At 33.7% G+C, this 21,912-nt stretch overlaps 1 protein-coding gene across 1 annotated transcript; it reads left to right on the top strand.

Annotated features, from left to right (window-relative positions):
• Positions 1 to 767: 767 nt before the first annotated feature.
• On the top strand, positions 768 to 20,140 carry LOC139900336 (uncharacterized). The gene is made up of 6 exons (XM_071883117.1): positions 768 to 947; positions 1,043 to 1,497; positions 2,963 to 3,095; positions 3,174 to 3,229; positions 19,595 to 19,715; positions 19,856 to 20,140. Exons 1-6 carry the CDS (start codon positions 768 to 770, stop codon positions 20,138 to 20,140), a joined length of 1,230 nt encoding a protein of 409 aa, XP_071739218.1.
• The last annotated feature ends 1,772 nt before the right edge of the window (positions 20,141 to 21,912 follow it).

Genomic DNA, 21,912 nt, shown 5'->3' with positions numbered 1-21,912 from the left:
ATTGCTCTTTATTGATGCTATTTATCACATAAAAGTTACCCATTTTTAATATTGTTTAACAATAAGAATAACCATAAGTTTTTTTTTTTTTTTTTTGTATTATTTATGCCTTTTTTCCTCTTTAGTTTTTTTAGGTATAGTTATCCCTTTTTCCTTTTATATCTCGGATGAAAAAAAAAAAAGGTACCAAATTTTTTTTTTGTATTATTTATGCCTTTTTTCCTCTTTAGTTTTTTTAGGTATAGTTATCCCTTTTTCCTTTTATATCTCGGATGAAAAAAAAAAGGTACCAATCTTCTTGCCCGCCCAACAGTGTCGACTTAAAAAACAAAATTAGGGCTCACCGTCCCTTCACATATCCACAACCAAAATTATGTTAGCTTCTGTCCCTTCAGATTAACAATACTCATCTGTATACCTCAGACCGCCTATGGCGGCGGCATTACTCCGGTTTAATTTGATGGTGGTGCGTTTTTTATAAGATGTCCATGACCAGATTATTAAACCGTGGTGGCATTTAATGTGGTGGCAGGCGACAATCGAACATGAGAATGATCGGTTTAAAACCATTTTAGTATTCATGAGATGGATATACCATTAATTGTCATGTAACTCATCATTTGTTCATCTTCCGTATGCCTATTCCTGATGGTCACCATGCCTTCAGTTATGAGAAGTCTGAGATCCCTATAAATTAATCCATAGCCTTAATCAACTACTCATTCCTTAAAGCAATCCTTAATTTTCAGGCAATCTGCAAATCATAAATGGCGGAAACGGATAACATTGGTGGCTCACAAGTTGTTGATGAAACTTTGTACGTATTCTTAGACCAACTTGAAGAAGGAAAACAAGCAACTGTCAGGGTTATGATCTGCAGAGCCTGGGACACCCACATCGCGTACGGCAAGTATCTGACCACAGACTTTATAGCTTCAGATGAGAAGGTACGAATACTTTCATGTGAAATCATAGATGTGTCTTTATGTTGTTTGTGTTTCTCCAGCATCGTCACTAATTTGTTTTTTATGAACCGTCACAGGGGAATGTAATACAACTTGCAGCAAAGAATAATATCGCTCACTGTTTTATTCATAGGCTAAAAGAGGGTGCTGTTTATTTCCTATCTGATTTTGATGTTGTTCCAAACAAACCAGACTATCGGCTGCTCAATGACAACCAGGTGATGATTCAATTACAAGGTTCTATGTGCCTGCGAAAACAGCCCACTAATGACACTGCTGGTTTCATCCGCCATCCATTCAATTGTGTCGCATTTGAAGCTCTGACACCTACAAATGGCAAATATTTAGTTGGTCTGTTTTCATATCCATTTATATCGCCCATATATAAATGTAATTTGCAACTACACACAATCTTATATATCGTGCTTATTGTTTGTTTTTTTGATGTGGTCGGGTATGCTGTGAATGTTGGCTCTCCCGTAGACCAAAAGTCGGGTGCTACTACCCTGGATTTCGATTTGGCTGATGATAGGTGATACCTACTAACCTATTCGTTTACAGTACCTTATATATGTATATATATATATATATATATATATATATATATATATATATATATATATATATATATATATATATATATATATATATATATATATATATATTTCATTTAGACTCAAAAACGAGGTTTAAATTTTAGATACACTGCTATACTCTAATTATAGTTTGTGGCTTGGATACACGGGTAGTCGGGTACTAAGTAAAAGTTTATTAGTATTATTTAAAGAGAATAGGTCTGGTGAAAACAATATTCACGTTGTTAAGCTTGATTAAATCTCAACTACCATGCACTGGTGGATCTAGACAATTAAATTACTGGAGCCTTTTTTATAAAAAAGTTGAGTCGTTAAAGCTGCTGAGGTGAAAATAAAGCGATTTAAAACAGTTTTTAAATTGCTAAAATAGCACACAGATATATATTTTATAGTTAAAGAACTACTTTTACCCAAAAAAAACGCACACATGCAAACAAACTGTAAAATACAGAGATTGATTATTGACTCCAATAATTATTCACTTAATGTTCCAGTTATATACAGTTAAAGTTTAAAAGTAAAAAAAAAAAACTTAGGGAAAAAACCCACATACAAACTATAATTGACATACAGGTTGTGCCGCGCCATACATAATCAGAGTATCAGACTATGATATTCCGTTTAATTTTTTGCCTGTTATTGCCAAGTTGAAATCTGTATAATTAGAATGAATCATGAGGTTACTATCAAAACCTAGGACATCGGAGAACCATATCTTCAGTTGCATTCTTTCTGCATTTATTTACTACACCGTATGTTTTATTTTATTTTTCACTCACACGTACATTTTTAACTACTAATGACACTTATAAAGTTAACGGGCTTTAGTTGAACAAAAATAGTACTGTCGGCCGAAATCCCTCACACGCATATTTTGGGCTACTAATGCCAAAACTTACACAGTTATCGACTTTAACACAAAATTCTGTCGACTTTACTCAGCACATTATGCAACCTCCATTTATTTATGCGCCAGTAACAATTTTTTTCCCCTCTGACACCCGCGTTACATGTATGAAACAATGGGCGCAAAATACAGGTTACTTTATGGGGAAAACTAGGCCGCTATTTCGTCCAGAAGAAATCCTTCCATCCGGATCCTCGGTGCATTATTATATCATCAGTGACCGTGAAGTATAATTACCTAGGTATGCAAGGGCAACACTCCAGGTTATTTACAGCCACTTTGTTAGTAATGCACATTTTTTGTCACCCGCACTTTTTCAGGTACGCTGACTGTCTCCAGTACATCGTCCACTTTGGTTGTGGAAGACCCTACAATTCCCACCTTGGCAGAATTCATTAACAAACTTCGATTTGCACTACAACTATTTACACATTTTACATGTATGGGTCGTTTACTACGTTTATACTAATTTGCAAGTATCAATTGTGCACCAGTGGTAAGGACTTATGCGGTAACCTCGAGTATTGTGCAATAGAGATCCCCGCTTCGGCACAAACTGAAGGAACCCTCACTGATTTGCTCAGGTCATCTCGCAAAGGAAAAGGTTCCGAGTCATCGACTACAAAGGTATCATCCTGAACCTTGAATAACACAAATACGTAATTGTTGAAGATGGTAAAATGTTAACCCCACTATTGCACTCAGGTTGAGATCTTCAAGTGCACTGTCCATGTAGCGAATGTCCGTACCAAAAATGGCTGGTATTACGTGAGTTGCAACATTTGCCAAGCTAAGAAAGGTATTACAAGGCAGGATGGCCACTATTGGTGCGAGTCATGTGCCGCGGATGTGCTATACCCAAATACAAAGTAATGAATTGACCACAGACTAAAATAGGACCTGTTACTTTTGCACCATATGTTTGCCCCGTGCACAAAACTGACCACTGTATTTGAAAGGACCTGTTCATATACATTATAAATGATTCACAATAGTTGATTACATCGTGGGGTATTTTACCTCTATATGATACGTTTTACAAACATTGCATTCGTTTTTAAAAGACAAACTTTCTTTACATCTAAAATTGACGGCATGCATACCATTTCATATTACATCCAACTATAATTGACTTAATATTAATCTTGATGAACTCAACGACTCGAATGTAACGTCTTTCAAAGTATGTCATTAATGACTCCAAGTAATATCCTTAAAATGAGCTAATGCACATCGGAAGATTTCTTTAATACCTGAGAATAAACATGCTTTAAAGTGTCAACCAAAAGGTTGGTGAGTTCATTAGTTTATCATAATCAACCATTTCCGTAATAGTAATAGACCACAAGATTTCATATACATAAACGTTTTAATAAAAATATTCTAAGTGGTTGAGCACTTGGTAACCATACTTAACATTTAATCAACGTCGCATATTCCCTTTATTATGAAATCTCACTACACTGTACCTGTTGGGATTTAACAAGTTCAAAACACTTAAACTATATTTAGATTTAAATCAAAACGGAAGCATGTTAATTACCATTTTAGAACTTGTATACCTTTAACCAATTAAAGTTAAATCCCAATTAGGATCAAGTTGTGAAACATACTTACAAACTACAAGTAAGAAAAGTGTTTATACCTTCTCCTAGCTTGTTGATAGATGATGATGAAGATGATGATGAATGGAGTTCCAAAACAATGAGACCTCAAGTAGTTATACCCCAAACTATGCACCAACACCCTTGCTATTAGTTAGGATTTTGTTTGACACTTGAATGAGCTTGCAAAAACCAAATGAAGAACCTTTTCTCCCTCTCCAAACCCCACGGCTATCAGCAGCTGAATGGGAGTGTTTTTGTGCAGTTTTTTCAAGTATAATTGCATGTATGTATTCCTACAAGAGTCAAGATGCTTACATATGGAATTGAGAAAGTATGGGTGAAAGATTCCAAGCCTAAAGCATGTGTATCTCATTCCCTATGCCACTTCCCTTTCAAGTATTATTAAATAAGTTTTATAAAAAAAATACATTTTATAAAACTATACATAATACTTCCATATGTATATATATGTTATGTACATTTATTTTATAAAACCAAACTTTATAAAATGTAACATAACAAAATCAATTATTTAACCCATAAATAATTTAAACTCTTGTTATATAAATTATTCCATAATTTATATATACACATCAAGTAATCTTTCAGAAAACGATTTTCTTTAAAATTCAAGTGTCGTGTATTTGATCAATGATCCAATCGTTAAGATTAAATACGAATAATGTGCTGGTAAGCTTGTTATTGGGTATGACCCGACTTGGATCAAAACATATTAGCCACGTTAATTCAATATGTCTCTCGGGCATACGAAAAACCTTCAATCTCCCACTTGCACGAGAAACATAAGAAATTAATGCAAGTGATGGATACCACCTAACGACCGTCCATCACCCCCAATATGTTATGACTTTGTGCCATTCAATAACATCATCCCTTTCGAGTTCCCATCTCGAATATGAATAGGTGAATCTTTTCATTATATCCTTTCATCCTAGATGTCATGTTAAATCCAAGAGATATAGAGTGATCACTCTCTTCTAGATTTAACTTTTCAGGCCTTAAACATCTGACTCTCAACGAATAAGAGGGACAAATTCCATCTTGACTACATACGTCCTAGATATATACCTTGCATTATACCTGAGCTCTTCCTTATGAACTACCATGTTTCAGAATAGCGAAGGAATGAATCAAGGCACAATACTTGGTAAATATCCGAACCCAATATGTATCTCAGGTCAGAGGATACAATGATATTCGCCTTTACTCAAGACTACATGTGATCAACCACAAAGGCTCCATTTAGTAAATCTTGAGGGCGGGTCTTCCAATATTTGTATCCCACAAATATCTATGAACCTTGGTTGCAACCTTGCCCCACATTCAGTCCGTGAATGTATACCAATCCAAGTTCATAATAGTCTAAACCTCACACTTGTTCCCACAAATGTGATCAACTACGGAATTTAGAATAATTGCTTATTCATGGATAAAATATGCAAAATAGGAACTTAACTCAAAATAAATTAAACCATAATTATATTAATGAGTTTGAACAATTTCGTTCCGTTACAATACTTAAAACAGATCATGACCAATCACTAGAATATCGAAGCCCTAATGCACAAACATGTCCTGCATGTTTTGATCCATGTAAGAGCTTCGTGAGAGGATCCGCTATATTAAGATCTGTGTGAACTTTGCGAATACATATCTTTCCCTTTTCAACTTCATCCCTTATGTAGTTGAATCTCTGCTCAATGTGACGGGTCTTTTGATGAGCACGAGGTTCCTTGATTTGAGCAATCGCACCCTCGTTGTCACAAAAGATCTCAAGAGGGTCCTGAATGGAAGGGACTACTCCTAAGTTGTCGATGAATTTCTTCATCCATGCAGCTTCCTGAGCTACTAATGATGCGGCGATGTACTCTGACTCTGTAGTGGATAGAGCAACAACATCCTGTTTTGAACTCTTCCAAGAGACCGCACCTCCATTTAATGTGAAGACATAACCGGATTGTGATCGAGAATCATCACAATCAGTTTGGAAACTCGCATCCACGTAACCTTTTATAGCGAGTTCCTCCTCACCAGACCCATATATCAGAAACATATCCTTAGTCCTCCTAAGGTATTTCAATATACTTTTAACAGCAATCCAATGACCGTTTCCTGGGTTATTCTGGTATCTACTTGTCAGGCTAAGAGCGCATGACACATCCGGTCTAGTGCATATCATTGCATACATGATTGACCCAATGGCAGAAGCATATGGGACTTTCTTCATTCTCTCCTGTTCATCTTTCGTGGTGGGGCACTGAGATGAACTGAGAAGTGTTCCCTTTTGAATAGGTACCAAACCTTTCTTAGAGTTCTCCATCTTGAACCTTTTCAAGATCTTTTCAATGTATGCACTTTGATTTAAACCTATCAGTTTCTTGGATCTATTCCTGTAGATCCCAATCCCCAAAATGTATTGTGCTTCTCCAAGATCCTTAATGGAGAAGCATTTACTTAGCCAAGTTTTAACACCTTGCATTGCCGGAATATCATTTCCAAATAACAATATATCATCCACATATAGTACAAGGAACATGATAGTGCTCCCACTAGCTTTCTTATATACACAAGCTTCATCACCATTTTTAATGAAGCCAAATTTCTTGGCCTCCTCATTAAATCGATGATTCCACATTCTAGATGTTTGTTTCAATCCGTAGATTGACTTCTTTAACTTGCATACCTTTTTAGGATATTTCGGATCAACAAAACCTTCAGGCTGAACCATATAGACATCTTCCTCAAGATGTCCATTTAGGAAAGCGGTCTTGACATCCATTTGCCATATTTCATAATCATAATGAGCAGCAATGGCAAGTAATATCCTAATAGACTTTAGCATTGCCACAGGCAAAAAAGTTTCATCATAGTCAACCCCTTGAGTTTGAGTGAAACCTTTTGCTACAAGTCTAGCTTTATATGTATCCAAGTTTCCATGTATGTCGGTTTTCATTTTGAAAAGCCATTTACAATCAACTAGCCTTGAGCCAGCAGGTTGTGTAACAAGTTCCCAAACTTGGTTGTCATACATGGATTGCATCTCAGCGTTCATGGCTTCCTGCCATTTATCTTTATCGATCCTTGATAAAGCATCTTGGTAGTTTATTGGTTCATCCAAATCAACCACATAGCAACCATCCATGAGAAACCCATATCTCTCAGGAGGATTACTAATCCTACCAGATCTGCGAACGTCTTGTGTATTTTGATCATCCATTTGATCATTCTCAACATTTTCATGTTGAGTGCTAGTGTCAACCAATTGTGTATCATCTACTTGATCTTGAACCTCCTCAAGATCTATCTTCCTTTCACTATTTCCTTCCATTAGGAACTTAGTTTCAAGGAATTCCGCCTTCCGAGCAACAAATACATTCTGCTCGGATGGATCATAGAAATAATATCCCATATCATTCTTGGGATATCCTATGAAGATACACTTCATGGATCGAGCATTCAACTTATTAGGGACGTAACACTTAGGGTAAGCTTCACATCCCCATACCTTTAAGTATGATAGAGATGGAGGTTTTCCAAACCACATCTCATGAGGTGTTCGTTCCACTTTCTTGGTTGGGGCCATATTTAAAATACGAGCCGTGGAGCATAGACAATAACCCCAAAATGATAGAGGTAACGAGCTTCTAGCCATCATAGATCGAACCATATCCATTAGGGTTCGGTTCCTCCTTTCGGAAACTCCATTCAGTTGGGGTGTTCCAGGAGGAGTGAGTTGTGAGATAAACCCACAACTTCTAAGATGATCTTGGAAGGCATCGCTTAGGTATTCACCCCCTCTATCGGTACGCAGTACCTTGATTGTCTTGTTGAGTTGATTTTGTACTTCGTTTTGATATTCTTTGAATGCTTCAAAAGTTTCATCCTTATGCCTTAACAAGTAGACATATCCGAAACGACTGAAGTCATCAATGAATGTAACAAAGTATCTTTCACCATTCCTAGTCATGGGCTTAAAGGGACCACACACATCCGAATGTATTAATCCCAATAAGTCTTTAGCCCTTTCATAGGTCCCTTTGAAAGGTGCTTTAGTCATTTTGCCTTGTAAACAAGATTCACATACATCAAACGAGTCCATCTCATTTGATTTTAAAAGTCCATTCTTTTGAAGTGTATGCATTCGGTTCTTGCTTATGTGACCAACGCGACAATGCCATAAGTAGGAATCACTCAAATCCCTTTTGAGTTTCTTGGTGCTTGTATGGTACATTGAGCTACTAGATGATGTGTCATCATGAACCAATTCATAAATTCCATTTGAAGGCGAAGCCTTGAAATAGAATACATTATCTAAACAAACATGGATATCATCATTAATAAAATTAACATTAAAACCATATTGTTTCAAACGGGAAACAGAAATAATGTTTCGACACAAGTCGGGTGCATACAAAACATCATTCAAAATAAGTTCCATGCTACTTGGAAGTTTTAACACAAAGTCTCCTTGAGCTTTCACTTGCACTTTAGCTCCATTCCCCATGAAGAGACTTGATGTTCCCGTTTGCTTGTTACTTCTTTTGAACCCCTGCAAAGAATTGCAAATGTGAGTTCCACATCCAGTGTCTAATACCTATGTATTAGAAGAAGTAATACTAAGCTCTATATATACCATATATATATTACCTAAGGATTGCCCCGCATCCCTCTTTTCCTTCAACTCCTTAAGGTAGACCGGACAGTTTCGTTTCCAATGACCCATCTCACCGCAACCGAAACATGGGTCTTCCTTGGGGTTTGCCCTTTTCGCAACCTTTTGCTTTTTGTTCTTGTTCTTGGTTGGGGTAACCATCTTCACCTTTCCCTTGCCTTGATAGGCGGGTCCTTTTCTCTTAGCCGCCTTAGGCTTAGAGGTGTTGTTATCTTTTGACCCGCCATCATTGATCATTAGCACGGGTGAAGCCCTTTTACCCATGCTTGTTTCGGCCGTCCTTAACATGCCATGAAGCTCACCGATGGTCTTATCCATCCCATTCATATTGTAATTAATTACAAATTGGTCAAACCTCTTTGACAAGGAGTTTAGGATAAGATCGGTGGCTAGCTCATTGGAAATGTTGAGGTTAAGACGGTTTGCGCGATCAATGAGGCTTTTCATTTTGAGGACATAGGAGGAGACGGATTGGGTGTCATCCATACGACATGCATGTAGCGCTCGAACCGTTTCGAAGCGCTCGACACGTGCTTGTTGAAGGAACATCTCCTTCAATTGCGTTATCATGTCATATGCACTATGATGTTCGAAAACACTTAAACTATATTTAGATTTAAATCAAAGCGGAAGCATGTTAATTACCATTTTAGAACTTGTATACCTTTAACCAATTAAAGTTAAATCCCAATTAGGATCAAGTTGTGAAACATACTTACAAACTATAAGTAAGAAAAGTGTTTATACCTTCTCCTAGCTTGTTGATAGATGATGATGAAGATGATGATGAATGGAGTTCCAAAACAATGAGACCTCAAGTAGTTATACCCCAAACTATGCACCAACACCCTTGCTATTAGTTAGGATTTTGTTTGACACTTGAATGAGCTTGCAAAAACCAAATGAAGAACCTTTTCTCCCTCTCCAAACCCCACGGCTATCAGCAGCTGAATGGGAGTGTTTTTGTGCAGTTTTTTCAAGTATAATTGCATGTATGTATTCCTACTAGAGTCAAGATGCTTACATATGGAATTGAGAAAGTATGGGTGAAAGATTCCAAGCCTAAAGCATGTGTATCTCATTCCCTATGCCACTTCCCTTTCAAGTATTATTAAATAAGTTTTATAAAAAAATACATTTTATAAAACTATACATAATACTTCCATATGTATATATATGTTATGTACATTTATTTTATAAAACCAAACTTTATAAAATGTAACATAACAAAATCAATTATTTAACCCATAAATAATTTAAACTCTTGTTATATAAATTATTCCATAATTTATATATACACATCAAGTAATCTTTCAGAAAACGATTTTCTTTAAAATTCAAGTGTCGTGTATTTGATCAATGATCCAATCGTTAAGATCAAATACGAATAATGTGCTGGTAAGCTTGTTATTGGGTATGACCCGACTTGGATCAAAACATATTAGCCACGTTAATTCAATATGTCTCTCGGGCATACGAAAAACCTTCAGTACCAAGTGTAGTCACTGAAATGAAGTACTGTGCAACCGTTGAATATTGGTCGTCCAGTCCGGTTGGGGTTGTCAGGCCCGATAGATCTATCAACAGGATTCGCGTTTACAATACCGCATGTAAATGGTAGTTACCAAGCTATTAGGGAAAAATATGCAAAGTGGTACAACTCAACGTAGAATATGTTTTTATTACTTGTGTCCATTTTGTAAAACAGTTATAAAACAGTGCATGTATTCTCAGCCCAAAAATATATATAAAAAGGGAGTAATGAAACTCACAATACTGTATTTCGTAGCAATTATGTATATGACGGCACTGAACAGGTGCAGGATTTGTCTCGGATTCACGAACCTATATTAAGTATATATATTTATATGTTGGTCAATATCTGTCTAACAATTTAGGTCAAGTCGTAGTGTATCACAATCCTAATGCTCGAGACCGACATGCAAAAGTCAACAAAAGTCAACTTAACCCAAAATGACTTCCAAAATCTATACATGCTTATTATATAACTTATATATAGTCATTTTATAAATTTAAATATATGCATCAGATCTTATTATACTAAATAATACAAGTCATTTATTAAAAAATAAAAATTTATATTTAAATTCATATATGATAAAAATATACTTTTATATATCTCAAGTAATAAAATTTATAAAATTCACTTAATATCATAAAAATATAGTGGTATGTATTATTAATGTAATTATATTACGTGTGGTAAAAATATCTTTGTACGCATATTTATTTGATAAAATAATATTGATAATAATAATAATGATAAAAATAATAAAATGATAGTTTCAATAAAAATATTAATTTTTAGTAATAAAGATAATTTTAGTAATAACATCAACTGATAACAATTATAATAATCGTTTTAATAATAATATTAAAAATAATAATAATTCAGTTGACCATATCTTTTAATCCGTTCATCGAACCCACACGATTTCTAAATGAAAAGTTATTAATTTTTCTTTAGCTTTTCAATGACATGCATATCATATACGTTATCTCAGTAGCATATGTATCAAATTCGGGATTTATCATAAACTATTTAACGACGAAACTAAGCATACAAACATGCATAATCATATATACTCGAGCACTAGTCAGGGATACACTATTAATATATAAAAGATAAGATATGAATGCTCACGTATCAATATTGTGATTCAATATTGCAGGAAAGTACGTAGACGCAACGAAAATGATAAACGTTAGGTTGACCTCACGAGCAATACCCTCGAACAATACCCATAACCTCCATAGCTATAACCCATAATTTCCTTAGCTCTATCCCATTTGAAAACTTATTTTGAAATCATCTGAATATAACTCCGTCGTAGTATTTTATGTATACTAATAATATCTTAAAATAATACTAAGTAAATATATATATGTAATTCGATTGAGAGAGTTTAGAGAAATATATTTTCAAGTTTCTATGAAATAATGAAACCTATTGAATTCTATTTATAATATATTTTTGATATATTAAAGTGAATTATTAAAGTATGAATTATTAAAGTGAATTATTAAAGTATGAATTATTAAAGTGAATTATTAAAGTATGAATTATTAAAGTAAATTATTAAAGTATGAATTATTAAAGTGAATTATTAAAGTTAAAGTAAAGTAAAAGTAAAGTAAAGGTAAAGTTAAATTATAGTAAAAGTATAAAACTGTGTACATATAATACGCGTATAAATATATTTAATATTAATTTAAATCGTTATATCATAAAATATTTTAGAAAAGTAGAATTATATATATTCATAATAGGTTTCAAGTTTTTAAATTACAGTCTGTTGGTGAAGCATGGGATAAAGTCCAAAGGTATAATAGACGTATGAAATCATCTTAATGAAAAATGTCGAGTTACTTAACTTGTCGATATCCAACATCTAAGTTATTTACACTCCACATTCTTACTTATAGATCACTTTACCATTTTCCGAAATTTGTCAAAAAGAATAGATTTCTTAAATCACAGTGGACCTCATAACATTGGCTCGTAATTATATCATAATGTATCTGATAATTCAGTCATTTGATATTATCTCTTAATTTTGTCGATAAATATATCGAAACAAATACGTTCATGTAAAGTATCATATATCTAATACTTTGTTAATGTTTTCAGTTAATATTATATATTATATATACATATCTATATACACATAATTGTTCGTGAATCGTCGAACACGGTCAAAGGGTAATTGATTACATGAATGTAGTTCCAAACTTTTTGAGATTCAACATTACAAATTCTGCTTATCGTGTCGGAAACATATAAAGGTTAGGTTTAAATTTGGTCAGAAATTTTCGGGTCGTCACAGTACCTACCCGTTAAAGAAATTTCGTCCCGAAATTTGATCGAGGTCGTCATGGCTAACCATAAAAAAGTTTTCATGACGGATATGTGTTGATAGATAGGATTTTATTACCATAGAGTAATATGGATAAAATGATCCGATTACTCGAAGCGTATGAGTGAAGCTATCACAAAATAGTGGAATGAGGAAAATAAGTTTCGTCATAATTTTTGACGTAGTCATGGTTGAATTTCGGAATTCAAGGGATTCAAAAAAAAAAATCTTGGAAATCTATAAGATCTTTTTCTTCGAGATTTAAGGAAATTTGGATCTCTTTAATTAAATACGATGATCTGTCCCGATTACTACGTCTGATATTTCCCTTATATATTTACCTTTTCCATTCCATTAGTTTTTACCACTTCTATACTCAATTTCAATTTCAAAAGATTACGAAAATGCTTAATCCAGTTCTAATCCTTGTCCTTATCCTTACTATCGCAACAATCATTCTCCTTTTCCAACTTCCACCGGAGGAATCTGTTTTCTTCTACTTCGCCCTTAGGGTTATAGTGTTTTTAATTCTCCCGTGTCTTTATGTTGCGATAAACATTGATATACACGGTTTGTAATTTATGTGTTATTATTGGACTTTATATTCTCCCTTACATTTCGGAGTTTCATACTTTTGTTGTCTCTTCCCGACTTTAAGTCAAGCGAATAATGGTCCAGAATTAGTAGGCATGAAGTTTTGGATGAACATAGTTAATCTTCTAAGAAGGAAATCGTAATGGTACGATCTTGATTTGGCAAATTACCAGAATATCTGAAAAGATAGAACTATCAAGAAGATATGTTCTTAATATGTTTGGAGATTTGGTAGTATGTAAGAGTCGTGTAAATGGCACATGATGACGGTATGTTCTGTGAATCATCACGTTCCATTAGAAACTCAGCATGAATTACTGTAATATAATCACGTTGATCAAGTGTCATTATATTATACTAACTCATGCTTCAGTTCCCGTCACTACTTCAAAACATTCATATTTGAATTTTTTTCAGAATTTAGAAACCAACACAATTTCTTTTATGTTGCAGATATTATGGAGAGATAAATGATCTCAGATAAGAATAGTTGTGAAAATATCTCCAGAAATATGGAGAATATGTATAATGAGAGATACGAAGATATCTTATAATATTTAAGATAAGATGATGATGAAGAATAAGGTCCGCAAAGTTTTAGAGTCAGGAGCAAGGTATTCGTTAATGACTTCGTCAGAAACAGAATCATCAAGATTCTTTAAATACAGACTTTGGTCCTTGTATTTATCCTTGGTCTCCTTCACGGTCTGCTCAATCCATTGTTCAGTACCAACTCTTCTCTTTTTCTGGGCTTTACCAACACATTATTCTTTGTCATCAAACTTTTGACTATTAAAGTCGTTTACAGTTTCTGCTGCTTCATTAGCATTTCGAGAACTAATTCACAGTTTGAGATGTTTTTCAGAAACTTTACATTCGAAGTGTGTAAGTTTAGGAGATAGACGTTATATGTATATATTACTATTGAAGTAGAAACGCTGCGAGATTTCAAAATACTGATTGCTGATTTTCAGTAATTGGTATAGCAATTCTTGTTGCAAGATGCAGATGAGTAAGAGATGGAGTTTCAATGAATAAGTATAGTGACTTTTCGGAGAGGTTTAAGTCGAAGGTTAATGAAGTTGTTGATAAGTTTACTGCTAATGTGGTGAGATATGAAAGGTTCCCCAGTAACGATGGTGAAAGGGCAGCGTATCTATCGAAGTTATAATAAAATTAGTTTTACTGAAAAGTCGAAGTTGACTTGTTGGAGCTGTGACAAAACTGGCTACTTTGAAAAGAATCGTAAGGTTGTTTTTGCTAATAAATGCTAAAGAATTCAACACGGGTACGTGTTAAACTATGACTTTGGGTTTGAGAGTTTTTCAGGTACAAGACTTCGGGTAATGTGTGATTGGATCATCATCTCGATTGTTCCTTATTTAAAGTGTCTTCCGAAATTTTGAAGCGTTTTAAATGCAGCTTGTCATTGTCAATATCCAAAGGATAAATTCGTCGTAAATCTCGATTGATTCTCGTATCCTTTTGAGTGTTACAATTAAAAGTGATGTTCTATCACAGTTTTGAAGTCAAAGTATAGCTTTGAAAAAATATAAGGATATAAGAGTGATGGTTTTGCTTATATCTCGAGTTGCATTCTGAGATTTCAAAAATTAGAATAGGTGATTGAATTTGAATGAGTATGGTTGTTTTGATTTCTTATAAAAGAAGGTATACTGTTGTGAAAATAGGGAGTATAGTTGATGATTTACTGAATTAGAATCGAAGAATGTAATATATTAATTGTGCATTTATATATCTCTCGGGTATTACCTACCCGTTAAAAAAAATGTCACAAATAATATTTTGAACAAGAATTTTTCATTACAGTCTTTATGAAAATATATGTATGTATATTTTCTTCAGATGTAATACAGATTTAATGAGTTAATATCATATTAAGCTCATTTGATTTTCGGCTTGGATTAGTAAAGAATAATCTCTAAAACATTAGAGATTACATAATCTTCGAGGAGTATTTCACTAATGTAATCAATACTTCAATATTTATTCTTATAGATATTTCCTTAGTAAATTATGCTGATGCTCATAGAACTCATGCTAACTTCACAAGATACGAATGTTGTTTTCCAGTAAGTTTCGAGTACATTGAAGATGAAAGTGTAAAATCAAACATGTTATTGAATGATACACTTGGTTTATTATGAAACCGAATTCATTTAATTGAATCAAAGATTGTAGTTACGATGGTTAGGTTGTTAACGAAGGATGTACATCATAGCTTATTAGTAATATGAATTTAATTGAGTAGTATCTACCCTTTTTCAATTCATATTCAATAGCTTAGTACGAAAGATTTTTATAGTTTCAGCATTCATATATATAAAATATATATATATATATAATTTCTTCAGAAGAATGAGTTAATACTTCATAACTCGTTGATACAAAATACTCGTTGTTGATCAATGATGATGTCCACGGCGATTCTTGAACTGACGGAACTTGTGATGTTATAGGTGCTGCTAGTGCTGATGATGCTGACAGTACTGACGGTGATGGTGGTGCTGACGATATTGTTAATGCTGATGATAATGCCGGTAACTGCTGGTGATGCTGCTGAAGCTTGTGGTATTGAGGCTTGCGATGTGGATGTTACTGGCGGTATTGGTTATGCTGCTGGTGCTACTGATGGTGTTTGTAATCCTTGCACCATGTGTTCCAAATCCACTACTCGGGCGCGAAGTTCGTTAATTTCTGCTAGTACACCGGGATGATTGGCGGTTGGAACGAGTGGATGAATAAGATTCACAATATGGGATAGTATATAATCATGGCGAGATACTCTAGCAATGAGTGAGAAAATAGTGTCTCGAACAGGTTCGCCGGTAAGTGCTTCAGATTCATCGCCAAGAGGGCAATGTGGTGGATGGAAGGGATTACCTTCTTCTTGTCTCCAATGGTTGAGTTGACTACAGACCCAACCCTAATTCATCCAAAATAGATGATGGGAAATTGGTTGATCCATTCCGGTGATGCTACTTTCGGTGCTCAGGTAGATATCCATATCGGAATAGCTGTCGGAATCTGAGGAATTCGAACTAGTTGAGGGATCCATCTCGTAGGATCAGGGAAAGAATTTTTGGTATGAAATAGATTGTAGAATTTAGATTTGGTATTCTTCAATTACATAATTTGCATATGTATATATAATACCAAAATTCCGTAAATTACGGAGAATCTTTGAAAAGATGTCAGCCAAAGTTCACAGTAATAGATGTGCTAAAATAAGAATCCGTCTATACACTATTATTCAATAAATGCAAGAAAACGCGTCTAGACTTAAGATGATAAGCAGGTAATTTCCTAAGGATGATAAGTAGATGATTTCCAACTATAATTGATAATCAAACTTTTTGACATGCAGACACGGTCGAAGTCCAGACTCACTAATGCATCTTAACAACTATCAGTTAGACACACTAATGCAAGACCTGGTTCGCTAAGACCACTGCTCTGATACCAACTGAAAGGACCCGTTCATATACATTATAAATGATTCACAATAGTTGATTACATCGCGAGGTATTTGACCTCTATATGATACGTTTTACAAACATTGCATTTATTTTTAAAAGACAAACTTTCTTTACATCTAAAATTGACGGCATGCATACCATTTCATATTACATCCAACTATAATTGACTTAATATTAATCTTGATGAACTCAACGACTCGAATGCAACGTCTTTCAAAGTATGTCATGAATGACTCCAAGTAATATCCTTAAAATGAGCTAATGCACAGCGGAAGATTTCTTTAATACATGAGAATAAACATGCTTTAAAGTGTCAACCAAAAGGTTGGTGAGTTCATTAGTTTATCATAATCAACCATTTCCGTAATAGTAATAGACCACAAGATTTCATATACATAAACGTTTTAATAAAAATATTCTAAGTGGTTGAGCACTTGGTAACCATACTTAACATTTAATCAACGTCGCATATTCCCTTTATTATGAAATCTCACTACACTGTACCAAGTGTAGTCACTGAAATGAAGTACTGTGCAACCGTTGAATACTGGTCATCCAGTCCGGTTGGGGTTGTCAGGCCCGATAGATCTATCAACAGGATTTGCGTTTACAATACCGCATGTAAATGGTAGTTACCAAGCTATTAGGGAAAAATATGCAAAGTGGTACAACTCAACGTAGAATACGTTTTTAGTACTTGTGTCCATTTCGTAAAACAGTTATAAAATAGTGCATGTATTCTCAGCCCAAAAATATATATAAAAAGGGAGTAATGAAACTCACAATACTGTATTTCGTAGCAATTATGTATATGACGGCACTGAACAAGTGCAGGGTTTGTCTCGGATTCACGAACCTATATTAAGTATATATATTTATATGTTGGTCAATATCTGTCTAACAATTTAGGTCAAGTCGTAGTGTATCACAATCCTAATGCTCGAGACCGACATGCAAAAGTCAATAAAAGTCAACTTGACCCAAAATGACTTCCAAAATCTATACATGTTTATTATATAACTTATATATAGTCGTTTTATATATTTAAATATATTTATCAGATCTTATTATACTAAATAATACAAGTCATTTATTAATAAATAAAAATTTATATTTAAATTCATATATGATAAAAATATACTTTTATATATCTCAAGTAATAAAATTTATAAAATTCACTTAATATCATAAAAAATATAGTGGTATGTATTATTAATGTAATTATATTACGTGTGGTAAAAATATCTTTGTACGCATATTTATTTTATAAAATAATATTGATAATAATAATAATGATAAAAATAATAGAATGATAGTTTCAATAAAAATATTAATTTTTAGTAATAAAGATAATTTTAGTAATAACATCAACTGATAACAATTATAATAATCGTTTTAATAATAATATTAAAAATAATAATAATTCAGTTGACCCCGTTCATCGAACCCACACGATTTCTAAATGAAAAGTTATTAATTTTTCTTTAGCTTTTCAACGACATGCATATCATATACGTTATCTCAGTAGCATATGTATCAAATTCGAGATTTATCATAAACTATTTAACGACGAAACTAAGCATACAAACATCCATAATCATATATACTCGAGCACTAGTCAGGGATACACTATTAATATATAAAAGATAAGATATGAATGTTCTCGTATCAATATTGTGATTCAATATTGCAGGAAAGTACGTAGATGCAACGAAAATGATAAACGTTAGGTTGACCTCACGAGCAATACCCTCGAACAATACCCATAACCTCCATAGCTATAACCCATAATTTCCTTAGCTCTATCCCGTTTGAAAACTTATTTTGAAATCGTCTGAATATAACTCCGTCGTAGTATTTTATGTATACTAATAATATCTTGAAATAATACTAAGTAAATATATATATGTAATTCGATTGAGAGAGTTTAGAGAAATATATTTTCAAGTTTCTATGAAATAATGAAACCTATTGAATTCTATTTATAATAGATTTTTGAATTATTAAAGTGAATTATTAAAGTATGAATTATTAAAGTGAATTATTAAAGTATGAATTATTAAAGTGAATTATTAAAGTGAATTATTAAAGTATGAATTATTAAAGTGAATTATTAAAGTTAAAGTAAAGTAAAAGTAAAGTAAAGGTAAAGTTAAAGTATAGTAAAAGTATAAAACTATGTACGTATAATACGCGTATAAATATATTTAATATTAATTTAAATCGTTATATCATAAAATATTTTAGAAAAGTAGAATTATATATATTCATAATAGGTTTCAAGTTTTTAAATTACAGTCTGTTAGTGAAGCATGGGATAAAGTCCAAAGGTTTAATAGACGTATGAAATCATCTTAATGAAAAATGTGGAGTTACTTAACTTGTCGATATCCAACATCTAAGTTATTTACACTCCACGTTCTTACTTATATATCACTTTACCATTTTCCGAATATTGTCAAAAAGAATAGATTTCTTAAATCACAGTAGACCTCATAACATTGGCTCGTAATCATATCATAATGTATCTGATAATTCAATCATTTGATATTATCTCTTAATTATTTCGATAAATATATCGAAACAAATACGTTCATGTAAAGTATCATATATCTAATACTTTGTTAATGTTTTCAGTTAATATTATATATTATATATGCATATCTATATACACATAATTGTTCGTGAATCGTCGAACACGGTCAAAGGGTAATTGATTACATGAATGTAGTTCCAAACTTTTTGAGATTCAACATTACAAATTCTGCTTATCGTGTCGGAAACATATAAAGGTTAGGTTTAAATTTGGTCGGAAATTTTCGGGTCGTCACAGTATTGTTACTCTTCCCACCAGGTTCAAAATCCAACTCGAAGTGACGGACGGGACAAGCGAGGCTGTTGTCGTTTTGTTTGACGAAACGGCAGAAAAGTTGGTGAAAGCAACTGCTAAATCTCTGGTAGCAGAGGTTGATGAGGTTATTTCTTAACTTACCCTCTGTTTTCTTAACTTAGTACTCTAATATCAGTTTAAACGTGTCCAGCAGGCTTGCCCCCTAGGTTTGCATAAACCATTAACATTGCTTTCTCATGTATTCCCATTTTCTCTTTTGATTAGGACTCCCCGAGCCACGTCTTACCTAACCCGATAGCGAACCTCATCAACACAACTCAGACTCTTCTGTTGAAAGTGGGAACACACTATGAGCACGGGTCACATGAAAGCTTCAACTGTCTGCGCGTGTTGAATTCCACCCCCAAAGCGAGCGTACTTCCTGTCACATGCAATAAAGCCCAGCCTCCAACCGTCGACCCATATGTCTCTACACCCACAGGGAAAAAACGGGAATTAGCCGTCACTACTCCCGCCAAGGAATCAGACCGCCCAAACCGTCGCAAATAATGTTCATCCTACTCTCTACATATCTATGCATGTGCCCCTTTCTTACCCCTCCCTCTGTATCCATATACATATACACATATTTATGTACATATATATACATATATATATATATATATATATATATATATATATATATATATATATATATATATATATATATATATATATATATATATATATATATATATATATACACGTACCCTCCAACTAATTTTCTCACTCACTATTTTCCTCTTTCTTTAGGTTTGTTGTTGAAAGCTCTGACTCTGAGGATACCACACCAAGCCCCGGAACCGAGTAACTACACCAGCCTTTGCGCCACGCCAACTACAAGTGCCTATGTATATAAATAAATAAAACCACCTGTTGTGTGATGTTTTGGAATTTCGGGCACTGTTAGGCCTTTTTGTCATTTTTCTGTTCAGCGTTTGTAGCTACGCTAATTAATAATAATAATATAAATTGTGCTTTCCCTTTTTAAAGGCTTTTTCCCGAGTGTTTCATTGGTTGTTGCAATTCACTTTGTATCCCACGTGTTGCTGATGTGTTAGCAGCATGTCAACCTCGATCCCAGTTGATATCCCCATTCGTGCCGTCCCTTTTCTCATAACTTCTGATTGTAATCATTATTACATTTTCTACAGATCAGGCAGTCTGAATTTTTTTTTTCCCTGGCTATACCTGGATGGGGCTATGTAGGCTGCGGTAGGGTGTACGATTCCCCCTTTTCCCTTTAGCTATCATTGAATTTTAAAGATTGATGTTAACAGTGGAAAACAAAGCAGTACTCAAAGTCAGCATTAGCCAGTTACTGTTACTTAACATATGTGTGTGTTTAGTAAACTGAAGTCAACCTCTGTCATTTAACAAGACTTTGATATATGCATTGTTATAGAAGTCAAAAAAAGCCAAACAAAAAGTCAAGTTTCCTAAATTATTTAACTTTGGCTAAATCTGTGTTAATAGTCAACAACAGTCAAATAATAGTTAACGTATGTCGAATTACAAGAAATATAACTTAAAATGTATGTTTAGTCAACCAAGGTCAAACGATACCATTTAACAAGAAATTGGTAACAAATTTGTCAACGGTCAAAAGCAGTCAGATAAAAAATAGATAGTGTCAAATTATAGCAACATGCGTAATATGGTCTATGGTCTGCTACTGCTACAATTTCACACAAAACTATGCATAAAGTATGTTAATTCTGATTACCTTCGCGCCGTCCCTTTTCTGGGTGTTTAAAGAATTTAACTAAAATTGCATAGCATTTGCAAGTGCTGGAAAAATTATCTCTTCTAAGGATCAGGCAGGCTGAATATTTTTTTTCCCCTGATCGTCCCTGAATGGGGCTATGTAGGCTACTGTAGGGTACATGATTCTCCCTTTTTCCTTTAAGACTTTGGTATATACATTGTTATAGAAGTCAAAGAAAGCGCAACAAAAAGTGAAGTTTGTTAAGATATTTTACTTTGGCTAAATCTGTGTTAATAGTCAACAACAGTCAAAATTATCTTTTCTAAGGATCAGGCAGGCTGAATAATTTTTTTTTCCTCTGACTGTACCTGAATGGGGCTATGTAGACTGTGGTAGGATACACGATTTCCCCTTTTTCCTTTAAGACTTTGGTATACACATTGTTATAGAAGTCAAAGAAAGCGAAACAAAAAGTCAAGTTTGTTAAGATATTTTACTTTGGCTAAATCTGTGTTAATAGTCAACAACAGTCAAATAATTACTGTCATTTGCTAAACTAAATGTTGAATTTGAC

The sequence above is a fragment of the Rutidosis leptorrhynchoides genome, chromosome 3 (assembly GCF_046630445.1).
Source record: "Rutidosis leptorrhynchoides isolate AG116_Rl617_1_P2 chromosome 3, CSIRO_AGI_Rlap_v1, whole genome shotgun sequence".
Lineage (NCBI taxonomy): Eukaryota > Viridiplantae > Streptophyta > Magnoliopsida > Asterales > Asteraceae > Rutidosis > Rutidosis leptorrhynchoides.
This window is presented reverse-complemented; position numbering and strand designations above follow the sequence as displayed.